The sequence below is a fragment of the Silurus meridionalis genome, chromosome 14 (genome assembly GCF_014805685.1).
Source record: "Silurus meridionalis isolate SWU-2019-XX chromosome 14, ASM1480568v1, whole genome shotgun sequence".
Classification (NCBI taxonomy): domain Eukaryota; kingdom Metazoa; phylum Chordata; class Actinopteri; order Siluriformes; family Siluridae; genus Silurus; species Silurus meridionalis.
This window is the reverse complement of record NC_060897.1, coordinates 23,058,443-23,077,934: the sequence shown is the minus strand read 5'-3', so window position 1 is coordinate 23,077,934 and position 19,492 is coordinate 23,058,443. Positions and strand designations below refer to the sequence as shown.

At 37.2% G+C, this 19,492-nt stretch overlaps 1 protein-coding gene and 1 long non-coding RNA gene across 2 annotated transcripts in view; both read left to right on the top strand.

Annotated features, from left to right (window-relative positions):
• The window catches only part of rps15a (ribosomal protein S15a), a 4,615-nt gene extending 1,415 nt beyond the window's left edge, over positions 1-3,200 (top strand). The window contains exons 3-5 of the mRNA XM_046866343.1: positions 559-638; positions 798-883; positions 3,065-3,200. Of these exons, the coding sequence (XP_046722299.1) occupies positions 559-638; positions 798-883; positions 3,065-3,158 (260 nt within the window). The 3' untranslated portion in view covers positions 3,159-3,200. The remainder of the gene's footprint in view (positions 1-558; positions 639-797; positions 884-3,064) is intronic.
• Positions 3,201-8,930: 5,730 nt separating this feature from the next.
• On the top strand, positions 8,931-10,837 carry LOC124397016. Its single transcript, XR_006927869.1, has 3 exons — positions 8,931-9,030; positions 9,452-9,530; positions 10,051-10,837. It is a non-coding gene; the product is annotated as an uncharacterized LOC124397016 (long non-coding RNA).
• Positions 10,838-19,492: the final 8,655 nt, after the last annotated feature.

Here is a 19,492-nt window from a genome sequence, read left to right as displayed (position 1 = left end):
TGAGAGAACATCACTATCCACACTTCTCACGCTCCTTATTCCGTAAACCATTCATAACATCAGATCATAAAAATGTTTTTCCGCACGTCATAAATGGCTGCAAATCATGTCTGATCTAAAACTCCAATCCCAAACAAACGATTGGGATGTGCTGGAGAATGTGGAAAAACTGTTTTATTGACAGTAAAACAGAACATTTATCAAACTGAGGAAATGCACTATTTAAAGAAAAATAGGTTTTTTGTTTGGTTTTTATGTCCACTGCCACAACCAAGCTTCAAGTCTGTATATGTCTGGGTCGTCTTTGTTGTTTATTTATTATTATTATTTTTTTTTTTGTGTACAAGCACAAGTTAATTAAAAGTCCAATTTACATTGAATTACTTTATCAGAGGCACATTTGTGCATTTTTTTTATTCTCCAGAACACTGTGTACATGTCTTTTGTATAATGCTGTTCTAGTGGTCCAACTAATGGCTCACCCTGATCCTTTCATGGCCTGAGATGATGTGATGGTGGTTTTGTGCTAATCCTCCCATGTCTTTTTTCTTCGTGCAGGTTACATTGGAGAATTTGAGATCATCGACGATCACAGAGCTGGAAAAATTGTTGTGAACCTCACAGGCAGGCTGAACAAGGTGATGATCTGTTTCTTTTTCCTTCAGATGGAGCTGAGATGCCTGTGTGTGTGTGTGTGTGTGTGTGTGTGTGTGTGTGTGTGTGTGAAGTTTTCTCAGGTGTGTTTGATGTCCTTTTCCCCCCATCATGTATCTGACCTGTGTTGTGTTTATGCTCAGTGTGGTGTGATCAGCCCCAGGTTTGATGTGCAGCTGAAGGATTTGGAAAAGTGGCAAAACAATCTTCTTCCATCCAGACAGTTCGGGTGAGTGTGTGACCTGCTCATGTGTGTGTTGTGGACACAAGAAAAAAAATCTTGAATACAGTGTTGTGTAATCTGGATTAAGTTACAATTTTACTATAAAAATCATTCTCTTAATGCAGTTAGTCATATCTGAAATCTAAAACGGGGTTCAGGAGAATCACAAGCTTATTTTATATTTTCAACATTTGGCAGATGCCCGTTATCATATCCACTGATAACCATATCAGATCTGATACCATGTCCCTCAAGCTGTTGTGAGAAGCAACACATTTGTCCTAAATCTTGAAACAATTAAAACATGCAGCTTGTCAGAAGTGATGCAAAGTTTCTTGATGGAAATTTGCCCCAGAGACTGAAATTTAGCTAAAACATTCCACATAGAAAAAAAGGCTTTAATCTTTATCCAGTTTGCTAAAATGCTGCTCTAATCATGTGTGTGTGATGTAGGAAGTTAAAATAAAGCCTCAGGCACTTGCTGCGCTCGGACAGTTAGTTAATGGACAGCGTAAGCAGTCACTTTTCCTCCATATACCGGGCTTTCTTTAGGGGAACAAAGTATCTTTGCTAGTCTGTAGCTTGATGGTGAATTTGATGCCAGAAAGTGTTTTGAAACATGGATGTAGTCCGATGTGATAATTATTCAGTTTAAGTGTTTGTTTCAGTATGAAAACTTCCTTGTTGGGTTAAAGAAGATCTTTTGTTTCCTGGATGTATTTACATCACACATGACTTCTTTCAAGAATCGTTATGATGCAGGATAATCTGGAGTACTGTCTGATCTACAATGATCAGCTTTACGTGTTTCTTGCTGCCTGTGCATGGTTTTATAAAGAATACATTTACAGTGAAATGATCAACAGCAGGATGCAGTTAAAAAAATTCCAATTACTGTTTTCTAATTTTTATTCCTCACGTGTCTCGATGACTGTACACACCTGCTAAAATGTGCACGTAACTTTAAAGCAGGGCAGGTATTTAACAATATAATACTGATCTCATGATATATTTTGCTCTAAGATGTGCTGTAGGTATGATTCTATATATTTCCCTCCACTACTGTAAAGGACAGACATCGGCTTCTGTACTTTTTGTAGACTCGCATGCTTTCGTGTCCAAGTAGGAACCAAAGCGAGAGGATCTCAATCCAGATTAAACCATGGGGTTTTCTATTTTTGGTTTTGCTGAACAAAGCAGATTCATGGATCATATTTTTAGCCGAATGCATTTTGTTAAATTGTCACGTGATGGTCATGGCCTTGTTTATTTATCTGATGCATGATAGATGTTTAATTTCCAGACTTATGATTAGTTGTCACTGTTTAATGCAGAATACAACTTGCAGTGAAATGTAAACCTGATCGACTGCTCAGAAACTTGTGCATTAAATAAAAAAGGATCGATGATTATATTTTAAAAAGTTAGGAGAAAATATATTAAATAATGATAGTATTTTAAAAAATAGTGCAAATATATTTAGATGCAATGGGGAAGTACACAATGCAGAACTGAATGTTAATATCATTCAATGTGGATGGAGACACCAGGTAGGAGGAAAAGGGAAGAGCAAGGAGGAGGTTTATGGATGTGGTGAGGGAAGACATGCAGGTAGTTGGTGTGAAGGAGGCAGATGTAGAGGACAGGGGGAAACGGGTGATCTGCTGTGGAGACTCGTAATGGGAGAAGCCGAAAGAAGATCTTGCAATGTGTTTAATTTCTAGTTTTTTTCTATAGTCAGATTGTAGTCACATGACCTAAGGTCAAATGTACAATTATTTCTTCACTCTGATTTAAAGCACGAGCCACGAAGCGACTCGAGTATCTGCGAGACTGCTTTAGTATTCTGAGTGTGTTGACTATTACATCTGCTGCATTTTCACTCTCGTTTACGTTCAGGGTTATTGATTCAATTGGTGCTGATTTGCAGCAGCTTATTGTTTCATTTTCTGTTAAGTGCTTTTCATTGGGTGGTAAAATAACTTGCTTTGATTTTTAATGACTCCATGTGGAGTTAAAAGCAGCAGTGACGCTTACTCGGTTGTTTTTCTAGATCTTTACCCTTCTCTCATTTCACCAGTTTTTTTCTTCCCTTTTTAATGGAGGATGTGCGTGAGGTGTTTTTGCATGAAAAAAGTTATTGTATGGATAAAAAGTCATCACAAATATTATATATTATTTCTCCAGGTTCATTGTATTGACTACCTCGGCTGGCATCATGGACCATGAAGAGGCCAGACGAAAACACACAGGAGGAAAAATCCTCGGCTTCTTTTTCTAAACATGTAAAAGCACCAACCAATAAAAAGCCATTTCCAATGGATCATATGTGTTTGTGGATTTAATTTTTTGATATTTATTAAAATTGTAAAAAATTCTGATCTTGTTTTTTTGGCATAATGTGGATTTTAGTTTCTGGTTAACGTTAGATGATGCACAATTCAACACCCTGAATATGTTCCACATCTAACTGAATACACGCTACAGTACTCGACTGGCTTCTCATGTGTGAACACTTCTCAGAGTATCACAAGAAACCTGTTCCTTACAGGTATTGATAGATCAAGATCTGCTCTGCTGACTCGGGCTGAACACCTCTGAAGAGACATGTTTCTCTTCTATAATGCATCTTCAGCTGCATTATGAATCTCTGAAAGGTGCTAAAGGGTAATTATTTAAAGGGACTTGCACATTGTGCGTCTCGGGAATAGATTTATTGTGTGCGTTAAACCCAGACATCACCTTCAGTGTGTGTTTGGAATAGAGTGTGAGAGATTTACAGCATTGTGTGTTCAGTCAGGTTTCACTCTGAATTGAAGATTCTGGATATAAAGTGTCTGTTAAGAACTTGTTAAGTAGACTGTGGTTTTGGATGAACCCACATCAGACTTGCTGAGCTCAGATCCTGGAGTCAACACATGAGTAATGTAACTCTTTACTCAGTCTGAATTTTGATGATCTGATCTGAGATCTGTTTGTTTCATATAAAGCTGATCCAGAAACATTTAAGGTTCACCAGAGGACCTGTGGAGAGCTAATGTAGTATTTCACATCATCTCTAGGTGTGATACACCAGCTCAGTAGAAATGACATCACACCTGAATGTCAGCCATATCTTTTCCAAGTCGCATGATGTATAAGTGACGATGCTAAAATCACCAGTCCTTAGTTTCACCTTGTCCCTTGTGTATATTCACTATTTTCAGTTTTGGTTTTTTTTGTAAACAGTATTTGTTTTATAATGCAAATATTTATTTTTATTTACAGCACCTTTCTCAGAGCCAAGGTCACAAAGTGAGTTTAAACAGAGAGATTATTATAAGAGGAATAATTCTTCATACTGTCAAGAAGATTTTAGATATAATATACATCTTAAAGTGACTTGTAAATAAAACTGTTTCTAAGAGATTAGCAAAAGTACAACATGGAACAACATGCAAGTTGTTTTAGCAGATCGAGAATACCCATGGTGCACTGTACTTTTAACTTCACCTAAAGATTTAGTTTTATTTTATGGATATAAGTATTAGCTAACTAGTAAGTTGTAATGGCTGGGTGAAATAAATGTATTAGAACAGAAAATCTCAAATATGTTAAAGTATTGGTACACCTGTCTTTTACAGCCTTATTTAGTTCTTTTCCAAACTGGTAGGATGGATAGGATGCATTCAGATGTGGTAGCATTAAATTTTCCCTTCACTTGAGCTAGGAAAATCCAAACCTGTTCCAGCATTAAAATGCCCCCTGTGCATAAAGCCAGCTTCATGAAGACATGTTTTAAATCGGTTTTTAGTGAAGGTCTGGCTTCAACCCTTCATCAAAACAACATTCAAATGTGGTGGTTCTTTTACATTCCGAAGCAAACACACAATGTCTGTATGTGCTGTAGCATTACACTTTTTCTTCACTGGAATTAAGATTCCCAAACGCTGTTCCACATGAGGATACTTCCATGCAGAGCGAGTTCATCCCAACTTCTGGACCTGGTCTCAAAAATGCTCTAGTAGGTGAATGATTACAAGTCCCACAACCATGCCTGAAAAATCTAGTGGAAAGCCTTTCTAGATAAGTGGTGGGTATTATATCAGGAGATGGAAATGTATCTTGATTGAGATGTTTTACAAAGACGTATGCGTGTGATAGTCAGCGGTGCACATACTTTTGGTAACATAATGCCCCGTGTTTTTACTCAAAAAAGGACCATGAACATTGAAATATTCCTACAGTATTTTCCAGTATGTAGCAGCAGGGGGTGCTGGTGAGTTACACTATTTTTTTTTTTTTTTATAATAATGAGCGTAAAATATTAATTAATATTATCAAAAATAATACTAACAATAATAATATTACACCAATATATCAAAAATAATACAAATATAATATACCTCATCATCAATAATCCAGTATACTACCAGTAATATTGGGAGAAATGCTGCAAATCAGGGGCTGCAAATCTTATAACGACTTTTAGAGCCAAAAAGAATCACAGACCGATGCAGAAATAAATTCTGCAAAGTTCTGATTTATTGTTCAAATAAATAATGGCAGACTTTTTATGTATTAATTTCGATTTGATACGTAAAAAAAAAAAACATTATTGTCAAGATTTTTGGTCATTTCTATGTATAAATATTTCAACCAGTATATTACTTTACATTTCTATACTGTCTCTTGTGTGGACTTCTGGGAAAATATTTTCAGGACTATATATTTATATATAATAAGTGCTACTATACTACTTAAGTCCAAGTCAAGTCAAGTTTATTTCTATAGCGCTTTTCACAACAGACATTGTCTCAAAGCAGCTGTACAGAAATCTACAGTCAAGGTGAACCAGACTCATAAGGGGACATTTGGGTGACATCAAGAGTTTGATCATAAATCTTTCAACAATACAGAACACTGGAGAGTGAGAACTAACATGAGCGCTGGAGTATACGATTAGAAGTAATGTTCTTTCTACAGTCTTATACAGTCTATATGGTTATAAAACTATAAAAAATCAGCATTTGTGATCATCACAGATCCAGCACCAGCCTCTCCATGCCAGAGCCTTTAAACACTCCAGGTCCAATGTCAAAACAACACATGTAGTAGGATCCAATTGGCACTGGTGCGTCTCTAGATGGTTCGGGATGTTTGCGAGTTTGGCATCTACTTCTTCAAAGGTCCATAATCTTCATAAGGTGGGACGTGACTGGAGCTGGCCAAACCTCAGGATACTTAGGGATGGGAAGAGGCAAAGTAAAAGTAAAACAGAAAAAAAAGTAATTCACCTGAACTTTACTTGCTCATTTTTTTTTCATTTTCTCATTGTTTACAATATTGTATCATATGTGCTATGGTTTTATTTAATTTATATATCCATAGCAAAAGTTGATGTAGCCTGATACAATATTGTAAACAATGACAAAGGAAAAAATGAGCAAGTGAGGTTCATAAATAAATAATAAAATGTAAAGATACAGCATTATCTGAAATTATTATTTATTTAATAAAAAACAGTGTATTAATACCTTCAGTTTTCTGGTTTTATTTTGGGGTTTTGTTTATAGACTGATGGAAGAAAATTTGTTCTAACTTAAGTCTCACAAATCCCAAATGTCACTGGAAGATATTAGAGTACAAATCCACTGTATATATTTAATGCATAGAGGTTATATTTATTCTAGACTGTCAAACATGATATACTTTTGTCTAAAAAGATATCTGTCGTTAATTCAACATTTGCTGTTTTTGCTGTTCTTTTTGAAAATATGATCTGATTAAGCATCATTTTTACTTCAGGCACACTTTACCCAAAAAGATAATAAGAAAAAAGTTTAAATGAAGTTTTTTTACAATGTAAGGAGCAAAGAGGCATGAAACACATTATGTGCTGGAAATAAAGGAAATCTGAGATGGCATACCGATGCACATTGCATTTCTGCAGGGCATGAATGTGGTGCTAAATGATGATGGGGCTGTTTGGAGAAAGTCACTGACTTGTAATGCTGCACAATGGTGGTTTGTATTGAATCCAGCCACCGCGAGTGCCTGGCGGCATTACACTATGATAACTTCTCTATCGAATATGAGAGACGTAATATCAGCTGAAGACAGTAATCAGGTCCGGGCCATTGCCCCTGCTGGCTAAGTGCTTATTTTGATGGGTTTTGGGTTCATTGGCCATGTGGTTCTGTGTGACTGGGTTTTCATAGAAAAGCTGATGGAGCGTTATGTCATAACCTCACTCTCAGAAGCATCCCCTGAATCCACCAGGTCAGATGTGGACTTGTAGGACATTGGACTATACAGAGTTTGCTTCATTTATTATGTTTGCCTTTAGGCCTGGGTTATAAATGTGCAAGATATAAAATGTGTATCACGTTAACACTATTTAAATACGGTTCTTAAATTGTGATACACAGCCTGCAGCTCTTTCACACAAAAGTGGAAATAAACAGAATTTACCCATTAAAAGTGTACAGACTTTACTTAAATCTTTACCATCATGCATCATATTAAGTGATATCATTTCAGTGGTTAATGTTTTATTTATAACAAAAAGATTCATAGTTTTTTTCTAGGTTGTGCCGCTTCAAGTAGTGTTTACATTAGGGTTTCGATCAATCAGATTTCAGCCATCACAATATCGATGCTTCTGCTCGAGATGACGTATGTCAAGTCAAGTCAAGTCAAGTCAAGTTTATTTCTATAGCGCTTTGCCCAACAGACATTGTCTCAAAGCAGCTTTACACAAATCAACAGTGAAGGTGAATGGTGTGCATTTATCCCTGATGAGCAGCCGTGGCGACTGTGGCAAGGAAAAACTCCCTTAGATGTTATGAGGCAGAAACCTTGAGAGGAACCAGACTCAAAAGGGGAACCCATCCTCATCTGGGTGATATCAAGAGTTTGATCATAAATCTTTCAACAGTACAGAACACTGGAGAGTGAGAACTAACATGAGCACTGGAGTAAAATATTATAAGTAATGATCTTTCTACAGTCTTTTACAGTCTATATGGTTATAAAACTAGAAGCTACTGAGCTCAACATTTGTGATCATCACAGATCCAGCATCAGCTTCTCCATGCCAGAGCCTTTAAACACTCCAGGAGGTCCAATTTCAAAACTCCACACATGTAGTAGGATCAAATTGGCACTGGTGCGTCTCTAGATGGTACGGGATGTTTGCGAGTTCGGCATCTACTTCTTCAAAGGTCCATTAACTTTATGAGGTGGGACGTGACTGGAGCTGGCCAAACCTCAGGATGCCTCGGGATGGGGAGAGAAAGAGAAGCAGTGGAGAGAAATTAGCGTAGCTGCTGTTCATTATATTAACAGCACATGTTGATAATGTGCATGTGATCAAATGTTCTGGAACACAAGGTTATGATGTATGTATGTGGAGGTGCTGTTGTGGCTCCAGTGAAAGGAAACGTGTTGAATTGTGTTAACTGTGTTTGCTTTAGTAATGAGATTCATTCTGACTGTATGAGATTCCTGTCTGTGATGCAGTGCTCTGTTCTACTGCGTTTCTCTCTAGGTTCGATAGCCATGGGCTCATAATGAGGGTATAAGTGTGGGATTGACTCCGGTAGGACAACACTGAAGGCCTACGGGTAAAATGCACAGCCCATTACTGACAAATAGAGACATAAAACCAGTGTTAATATGTCGTGTTAATGTACTTCACATGGGATACACGGAGTGAATAAGAGTTACATATAATATTTTACTGTATTTAGATAGTTTGCGATTTTATTGTAAATGTCATTACCCAGTGGATGTGCTTTTGTGTATTTTAGTGTAAACAGCACATTAGATAATAAATCACAATTTAAATGTATATTTTTAAATAAAAATGCATACAGAGAGAGTTTTACTCTCTATATTATATTATAACTTCCGTTCTTTTCTCTCGGTGGAGCGCGAGCCGACTCCGACTCCGCTGCGATCCGGATGAAACCGGTTTTCCGCGGTCGCGTGATGCTTAGTCAAACGATCCGAACCCCTGATGAATCGACTCAAAGATCCGACTCTCTGGTAAACGACACTCCGTTTCACCATCCTGAGGTAATTATTCCTGACTCCAATTAGAGTCGTCGGGTCGGTATTTTATGCCGTATTACTGCTGCTTCCGTTTAGTAAAAATCCCCGAAACAGAGGTAGGAAAATATCAGCAACTATTTGTGCTAGCCGACATAAGGAAATTATTAACTAACTATTTATACGGTGCATTTACAGTTATTATTAAATATGATGTTAATATGTTGTGTTTTATACGTCAAACACGGTGTAAATAGAGACCATGTCAGGGCCAGATATAAAATGATTATGTATTTACACTAAAAAAGGTCTCAGTTTTTCTCTGTGGAAAACCCATCAACCACATGAGATATCTATTTTAGTGGCAAACGGAAAGTGATTGTTAGAAAATATCAGTGGATTTCGGTGAAAAAAATACATTAAGTAATAAATCACACTTGTAATATATATATTTATTAGGCAATAAAATGTCGACAATGCGAGTTTATTTCCTATATTATATATGACAGCTAGCCGTTAGCTCTCTGCTCTCTGTCGCAGAGCTGAGGGACCCGCACTGGGGCGCGAGCCGATCGGGATTTCCGCGGTCGTGTCAGAGCGAGGAAACAGAAAAGAAGAGGTGAGAAACCGGACAGAAAAGATAAGAAACTTATTTGTGCTACTTCAGATATTTATTGGAACAAAAAAAGTGGTCAGTTTGTATAATTATTCCTATTGAAAATGTCATTAACGAGTTAATTTTTTGATTATTCTTACAAATTTTAACTGAGGGAGACATTTCAGTAAAAGACATATGTTAAATGCAAACATCTAATAAAATACACAAGTAAAAGTTGACACAGTGTTTAGCTAGCCGGCTAGCGCTCTGTCAGAGCTGAGGTAACTGCAGCGCGCGCTCTGTGCCCACACAGCAAACCGGATAAAACCGGTATGACCGGTTAGTGTGGGAGCGTTCCGATTACATATCGAATACGGTTTTATAAATGACTGGGATCATGTTTTTTTTTTTTTTAATTAATGAAGATCTTTTGTTACATATCTGCATATCAAATAGTAAGTTATGAAATATATTTTGTCAGATGATTTTCACGTTGAATTAAAGAAAATATTTTTACTTCTTTGTTTTTTTTTCCCTTCAGAAACTGCATCCGAACAGCCCAAGAGGGTTTCTAACAGGGATCTATGCAAGCACCAGTCACACCACCAAATTGACAGCGTTTCAACATTGTGACTGTGCCGGCTGATGAGTCAATTCGCATGATGGCAGCAGAAGGGCAGGAAACCCTATGGTTCACCTCAGTACATACACAATGACCACCAGTAGCACCATCATCATCATCATCATCATCATTTTGTATGAATGCAACTTTTCAAAGGGATCCAGGTAACCTTCTAGACTCACAGCGAACCCGCACACAAACAGAAGAAGACACGGAGCAGGTAGGTGTGAATAACTAGGTTTATATCGAGTGACTGGTCTGAGCTCTGGCCGATATTCTGGTCTCTGAACAAGCAGCAGTGAATCAGTTTTGTGTATCAGACGTGCGAATAAACAATTACACAGAGGTGAAAGCAAACTTTCACAGCCCATCAGGACATGGCAGCCATCGAGGACTGTGACACACACTCAGAAGGTCATGGGAGGACGAGACACAGAGGCTGGATTCATCACTTAGGGTTTAAGCACTAAAGGATCTTTGAGGTGTCTTCTAGAAAACCCTAAGTTTATAATCAAAACCTTCGACCCCTCAATAAGTATTGGAGTCTAACATTTTGCTCCATACTACAACAAAAAGGTTCCTGAGATAATTAGTTCACATATTTAATCTTTAAGTCTATTTGTGTAATACGCAAAATCCGTGTTAGTTCAATTAGTGAAATTCGTTAAAAAACAAGTCCTTTACACTTTTCCGTCCACAAAGTGCTTTTTGAGAGAAACAATATTAAAGCAAGAAAATTCAGTACCTTAGAATTAAGATTTTAAGATGAACACATACAGGCTTTGGTTGATCTGCCTTGTTCAGGTTTCAGAAAGTACTTTTAAATATAAAAATATTTCATGCAGAAAACATCCTTATTAATCGTCAATTAAACACATACAAAGCAGCTTTTTAAAGAATTTGACTCACTCATGCTAAAATTAATTTGTGTACGATAAAAAAAGTTAATTGTATAAACTGGTCTCCCCCCCGCAATCCTCACTATATTTAGTTGTATTTAAAAAGAAATATTAAAACGTGACATTTCTGATGACCTGTTATTTGCTGCACAAGGTAAGTCTTAAGGTAAGTGCGAATACGTTGGTATTTGCAGTTGTAGTTCTTTTAAGTCCCGCCTGGGGGCAGTATTGGCATTCACATTGCCACCCTCACAGTGTCCGCATTAAACTTCTATCATTCCCCATCTAAAAGGCTTTTAACTCCAATTAAGATTGTTCCAGATGATAGCAGAATTAGTATTATGATGCGCAGAGAGGGTTGAAATCAGCATTGCTGACCAAAATCTTCTGCTATCAAACAATCTGACACTTTTTTTAGAGTCATCAATGCAAGTGGGTAATTAAATGGTGGAACTAAAAAATCACAATGTGCTTTGGAGGAATGACTTATTATTCATATATATTTACATATAAACGTCTCATGTGTTTTCTGCCATGTTTACAGTTTAAGGTTACAGAATGTGCTCAACAGATCTTTTTTATAGACAAAAATATTTAAATCATGGCTGCTTAAACAAATTTGAATGGATAATAGTTATTTTTTGCTCAAAAGTGCTTATACATGGAATTTATAGAATGTAGAATGCTAATTAGATGTAAAATAAAATCTCTGGATGCTAAATTGTCTTTAGTTTCACTGAGATGTTACACAACTTGTGCAGAGTTAACAATCATACTGCAACCAGACATCTTTCCTCAAAGGATATTTGTCGAGTCTGATTTTTGAGAGCAGAAAGGAAAAGCCCAGAATGTTTCAAGGACATAAATTAAACTACAGTCCTTTCCTCATACAGTGAAACCCTGGTGTACGAGTTGCTTGTAGTAGGAGAATATCGGTTTTACTTGTAAAATATCTTTAGTACGACTTTAAATCTAGGAGTACGAGCATATTTCAGGAAGACGAGCATTTCTTTTGATGCGTTTGGTCCCAGCCACGCATTCTGCTCGTCGCTCGTCACCTCCATCCCCACGCTTCATGCTCAGTCGCTTCATAGACATTGTTCTGAGTGCATTCTCGTCGTTCTCTTATGTGAATATATTGCTTTTTGTGTGTTTTTATAGTGTTTTTGTTGTTTTTTTTACAAAAAATTTAGCATCATGCATCAAGCATCAATTTAGAACCCAAGAAGTGTAGTGATAGAGCTGGAAAGAAGGTTGTAAAAAGAACAAGCAATTAAATAAAGAAAGTAATTGTAGAAAAGCACAAATGTGGCGTACGCACACGAGATCTTTGTCTGCAATATGGCTTTGTCTAGTTCAACAGTCATAAAGAACAAAAGATTATTTCTTTCTTTGCTTTTAATTTCATACGTTTTATGTTTATACATTGTTACAAGTATATTTGTGTGTTAAATTGGGCATAAAACATTTTCATTGGCTGTAAACGTGATCGCCTAATTACCTTAATTTTTATGGTAAAATTAACATGCGAGTACGAGCATATAGGAACACGAGCGGTTTTCAAGGACAAATTAATCTTGTACACCGGTGTTCCACTGTACTATTATAAGGCAGTTGTGCCATTCATTTGCTTCTATTTTGCATAAAATAAAACTTCTTGAAACTTTCCTTGTTTACTTTACATCATTTATCAACATTTCACCTGCAGCTACTAACGAATGCAGCTTTTAAAAATATATATATTCATAAACTATAGAAAATGTGCATTTATGCTTTACTTGGACTGATTGAAATGAATCATTAGGACTTGAGTTTGACATTTGTGGCTTAGATACACAGTTAATTTGTGTAACTTTAAATAGAAAAATCATAACAATAATCAAAATACTAATTTCAACACTATGTGTATTGGCATTAAAATTTAAAATGGCAGATGCTGGAACAGAGATGTACATAGCCTCAGCTGTGTTTCCTGAATGTGTGTGTGTGTGTGTGTGTGTGTGTGTGTGTGTGTGTGTGCATGTATGTTTATCCATACACATCTGGTCTGACATCATTCTCGTAGCCACCCCTAGCCTCTGCCTTATTGTTGTCCTCTACTTCACCATGATCTTGCTAACAGTAACGGTGACACACTACTGATTACGTTTCACGAGTTCACAGGTGTGAGTAATTAACTAAAGGTTCTGCTAGTGATGAGGGCTCAGCAAATATTACCCCGGAGCCAGTGAGGGCCTCAGGATCAAGACAGGGCTGTCTCATAGCCATAGCCACCGTATTGACTTGATTAGCTGCTAATTAAGAAGCCAACCGTCCAGATAGGGAGCTGAGGGAGATGACTTCATTAGCAGGGTTTCGGTGAGCATAATCTTTCCTCACTCCCTCACACATCTCTTTGGTAGCAGACTGAAGGGAGGAGAAGATAGAATCTTTTGGAAGAATTGGCCATCAGAGACAGTTGAATGAGACTGCATGACCAGCAGTGGACAAATTATAGCCTTGAATATGCACAGTACGATCTAATTATAAATCTTTTACTTAATTATCTCTATTAAAAGCATTTTTAAAACTCTTCAGTTATTTTTATTCACACCTTTTAAGTGTTATCTATACATTACATATTGTTTAACTTCCTCTTAAATCAATACGACCTGTATGGAAATACATTTCTGCATGAGGATCTTTTTACATAACAAGATTGTCTTTTCATGGCATGAATGTACAATTAATTGTTAAAATAGAAATGAGGAGGGATAAATTTACTTTAAGAGACAAGTGATTTAGCTTTTCAGTTTAATTAAATCTAATTTGACTGTTTGACTTCTAGTTTGTTCAAGCATGCTGCAAAAAATGAACTGTGTATTTTTCTGAATCATTTTCAAATGTTATGTAATTTTAAATACTGCATGTGGCACAGGTATGCCAGGGTACATTAACGAGGGTGACCCTGTTTTTTTAATGTACATATTCTAAGTTGGCCTGAAATCAAATAGATGGAAAGCCACTTGCATGCATGTTTTATCTTTGTCCTGTCTGGGTGTTTCATTGGTGTGCAATACTGCCTTTATGTGAGTTTGCTCTTATCTTATCTCGCCTGTGCCGCATGCAGAGTGCAGTCTTGCCTTTCACTCGTCTCAGATGATCCCAGCATTAAAACTCAGAGCGAGTTTGAGCAGCTGGTTATTTTGTTATCAGTTTGCAGCAGGAGGTCGGCGTTTCTTCTCCGATGCACGCCGCACATCTTCACATCTCCGGGGATCAGCTATCAAAGCTTGCAGACTCCTGAGCATTTGTCATTGAGCCTGCGCGAAGCTGGACGAGAATGTTGTTGCATAACAGCTTTCAGGCTTAAAAAGCAGCTTAAACGTCAGCTGCGGCCGAGTGCCATATGTATGCGCTCAATCTCAGCTGAATTTTGCTGATTATTGCGGCTGTGCTCTGTGGTTTGGGAGGGTGAGACGGGCTGTATAATCCCCTCCATTACCAAACACATGGAAGTGTGCTTGTGCCTGGGTTCTGTTCATATTTGCCTGCGGTATAAAACTCTGAGCCAAGGAACAATAAGGAAAAGCAAATAACGAGGAAAATTATCAATCCATGTAGCCTCAGCAATGAGGCTAATGTTGCCAACAATCAATGGAAGCCTGTTTTACACGATGTCTTCAAACCACTTCCATTTATGTCACACAGACATTTTGATGTGATTTAGGTCACAGTGGGAATTCCTGTCATCTATAAACAGGAATTAAATCCACCACTTTTTTAGACGGATTGCATCTTGAAGAATCACTCTAATTTTTTTCATAATGAAGTTTGGAATGATTTCACACACCTTGGCTCTACCTTCCAAAATGTGAAACGGAGATTGTATAGAACTATTTTCATACTTATAAAGATGATTAATCACTTTTATTTTTGGACAAACTATCTGTTTTGTTTTTAAGATTAATTTGTTTAGGGTTCAGCATTTAGCAAATCAGATGTTCACTACCAGTATGTTAAAAAAAAAAAAAAAAAACCCTTATAAATAGAGTAATTACACTGTAGAAATAATACAGTAGAAACTCCAGAAAACTTTGTCTGGTAACAAAAGCAAACATTTGCTGTCTAAATGCATCTATAAATCAAAATTAATTTTTGGGCAAATCATGTATGTTGCAACTAAAACAAAGTCATTAAATTAAAATGTAACCTATTTCTAATGTTTTGTAAGGGAAATTCATCATCAATAGCAGACTGATCATTATCAGCAGAGTGTCTGTTTCTATAGCACATAGGATTGGTTAATTGTGTTTAATACCAGCACGTGACCAAGCAAAGTAGGCTGTGCTTATCTCCACCACCTGCTTTCTAATGACATCTGCACATAGCACATATGAAGCAGCAGGCAATTACATCCAGTGCAGGTGACTCGAAGCAGATTACCCAAGCTCATATTGTCGGATATTATCCACACAATATGTCACTTTCCCCGTGTATAACATTGTTTCATTGGGCACGGGTGGCTACATTGGGCTACATTTAAGTAGAAGCATCATCACCTATTAGATTTCATACTGAGACATAAGACATGTTTTATACATTGTTTTTCATTTCAGGATGTGGTGTGTAACTCAGACTCAGCTTTGTGTCCTGAAGAGTGTGACACCATGTTTATGAAACTAGAGGTCTGTTTTAGGAAATAATTCTGGATCAGTTCTGGCCTGTATTGAACATGTCATCTCTACATTATGTTCTGCATCGTAACAACTGAGAACAATCGCTTGGAGGCAATAGGTTCAGTTACTAAGAGGATAATTACTAAGAGGACTGGTCCTCCTGGACAGGTCATTCCTGGATCATGGGTGATTGGTGTTGGACTTGGAAGTATTAGATCACTCTTATATATGTACTCGGTCACTAATGGATGAGTTACAGATTTGTATCAGGTCAGTACTGGATCACTATGTAATTTTATTCCAAAATGGAATCTAAAATGCATTTACAAGGTAGTGAAGAAAAATCACAGTAGTTTTTTTCTATTTCTCAAGTAGCCTGTTATAAATTGAGATATAATTGAAATGTGGCATCGCTGAAAAGCGCAGAGTTTGGATGAGGAAGGCTGGACCCAGCTGCTGTGGCCTGCAGGGTGTGTGTGTGTGTGTGTGTGTGTGTGTGTGTGTGTGTGTGTGTGTGTGTGTGTGTGTGTGCATGTTTGTGTGTATTGATCACAGCTGTAATCGCTCTCCATCTGTCACAAGCTTCTGCTAATACTGAAGCAAGCCATGGAAATGCAGCCATGCTTGCAACTCTTTTTTTTCTCATTTATTCTCTCATTCCTTCCACTTTTGCTTTCCTCCACTTTTGCTTTTCCGAAATGCCACCCTTGTTCTTAATACATGAATCAGTGTGTGTGTGCATGGGTGTGTGTGTCAGGGTAAGATTTAGATGAAGCAGTTTCTACTTTAACCAGCAGTGTTGTTTAATATATATGGAAATGTGATTAAAGCATTTTCAAATATATTTCTATTTCCATCCTATGGGTTTAATTCAACTCACTTTACACAGTTTTCCTTATTTGTCACTGTTGGTATATATATATATATATATATATATATATATATATATATATATATATATATATATATATATATATATATATACAGGAGTGCAGAATTATTAGGCAAGTTGTATTTTTGAGGATTAATTTTATTTGAGGATTAATTTGAACAACAACCATGTTCTCAATGAACACAAAAACTCATTAATATCAAAGCTGAATATTTTTGGAAGTAGTTTTAGTTTTAGCTATTTTAGGGGGATATCTGTGTGTGCAGGTGACTATTACTGTGCATAATTATTAGGCAACTTAACAAAAAACAAATTCATACCCATTTCAATTATTTATTTTTACCAGTGAAACCAATATAACATCTCAACATTCACAAATATACATTTCTGACATTCAAAACCAAACAAAAACAAATCAGTGACCAATATAGCCACCTTTCTTTGCAAGGACACTCAAAAGCCTGCCATCCATGGATTCTGTCAGTGTTTTGATCTGTTCACCATCAACATTGCGTGCAGCAGCAACCACAGCCTCCCAGACACTGTTCAGAGAGGTGTACTGTTTTCCTCCTTGTAAATCGCACATTTGATGATGGACCACAGGTTCTCAATGGGGTTCAGATCAGGTGAACAAGGAGGCCATATCATTAGATTTTCTTCTTTTATACCCTTTCTTGCCAGCCACGCTGTGGAGTACTTGGACGTGTGTGATGGAGCATTGTCCTGCATGAAAATCATGTTTTTCTTGAAGGATGCAGACTTCTTCCTGTACCACTGCTTGAAGAAGGTGTCTTCCAGAAACTGGCAGTAGGACTGGGAGTTCAGCTTGACTCCATCCTCAACCCGAAAAGGCCCCACAAGCTCATCTTTGATGATACCAGCCCAAACCAGTACTCCACCTCCACCTTGCTGGCGCCTGAGTCGGACTGGAGCTCTCTGCCCTTTACCAATCCAGCCACGGGCCCATCCATCTGGCCCATCAAGACTCACTCTCATTTCATCAGTCCATAAAACCTTAGAAAAATCAGTCTTGAGATATTTCTTGGCCCAGTCTTGACGTTTCAGCTTGTGTGTCTTGTTCAGTGGTGGTCGACTTTCTGCCTTTCTTACCTTGGCCATGTCTCTGAGTATTGCACACCTTGTGCTTTTGGGCACCCAGTGATGTTGCAGCTCTGAAATATGGCCAAACTGGTGGCAAGTGGCATCTTGGCAGCTGCACGCTTGACTTTTCTCAGTTCACGGGCAGTTATTTTGCGCCTTGGTTTTCCACACGCTTCTTGCGACCCTGTCGACTATTTTGAATGAAACGCTTGATTGTTCGATGATCACGCTCAGAAGCTTGGCTATTTTAAGACTGCTGCATCCTCTGCAATATATCTCACTATTTTTGACTTTTCTGAGCCTGTCAAGTCCTTCTTTTGACCCATTTTGCCAAAGGAAAGGAAGTTGCCTAATAATTATGCACACCTGATATAGGGTGTTGATGTCATTAGACCACACCCTTCTCATTACAGAGATGCACATCACCTAATATGCTTAATTGGTAGTAGGCTTTCCAGCCTATACAGCTTGGAGTAAGACAACATGCATAACGAGGATGATGTGGTCAAAATACTCATTTGCCTAATAATTCTGCACTCCTGTATATATATATATATATATATATATATATATATATATATATATATATATATATATATATATATATATATATATACATTTTGGGCAAAAAAATCTTCCTATTAAGTAATGCAAAGAGATTTTCACTGAAAAAGAAAACAGCTAGAACTTTTCTGTCAGACCTTTGATACAGCCATGTCAACTTCAGGCTTGTGTCCGATCGAGCATGTGTGTATTTCACACGGTTTTGATGAAGAGGATCCAGATGCTATGCCGCTAAATGAGTAATGGCTTTAAGCACACTGGGGTGACTGAGAGAAATTGGAACATTTGTGAGGACTCATTTTATCGGACCGGGGCTCTAGGCTGCCACTATGTGGGTTAATTGCAAGAGCAGAGATAAAGGCTAATAAATCCTGAGGTATAATGGAGCGATAGCATCTACAGCTGCTTACAGCAACTCGAACCTAACGCTGCCTCGTCCATCTCAGAGAGAAGAAACAGCTCTGTAGTTTTGCAAAATGCAGCATCACTTTTGCAGATCAAGCACATGCAGCAGATTGAACTCTTGGAGAGCATTTGCTGTCACCTCACTTCTAATATAATGCCTTCAAATTAGATTAGATTAGATTAAACTTTACTGTCATTATGCAAACTACATATACAGAGCCAATGAAATGCAGTAAGCATGTAAACAGAAGTGCATAAGTGGCCTATTTACAATAAATAACAGTAAGATAAATAGGGTATGAGGTTTATATATACAGGGACGAGGCTGATTAATGTACAGAGGTGCAGTAGGTAATAATATATGGTATATATGGTAAAATATAGACCATCTGAATATATACAAATATATATATACCATTGCATCCATCCCTTTTTGTGCAATTCACGTGTATATATTCTTTTCTTATACTTTTTTTTCTTTATTTTTTTATCCTTATATTCTATTTCTGTTTTTCATGTTTAAATGTTGGACAGTCGTAAAAAGCATTTCACAGCATGTCGTACTCTGTATGAATGTGTATGTGACGAACAAAATTCAAATTTTGGCATGATATAGTTATGTACAAGTATGAATGTATGTATGATATACAGTACAGACCAAAAGTTTGGACACACCTTCTCATTCAAAGAGTTTTCTTTATTTATATGACTATGAAATTGTAGATTCACACTGAAGGCATCAAAACTATGAATGAACACATGTGGAATTATATATGGAATTATATACATAACAAAAAAGTGTGAAACAACTGAAAAATGTCATTCTAGGTTCTTCAAAGTAG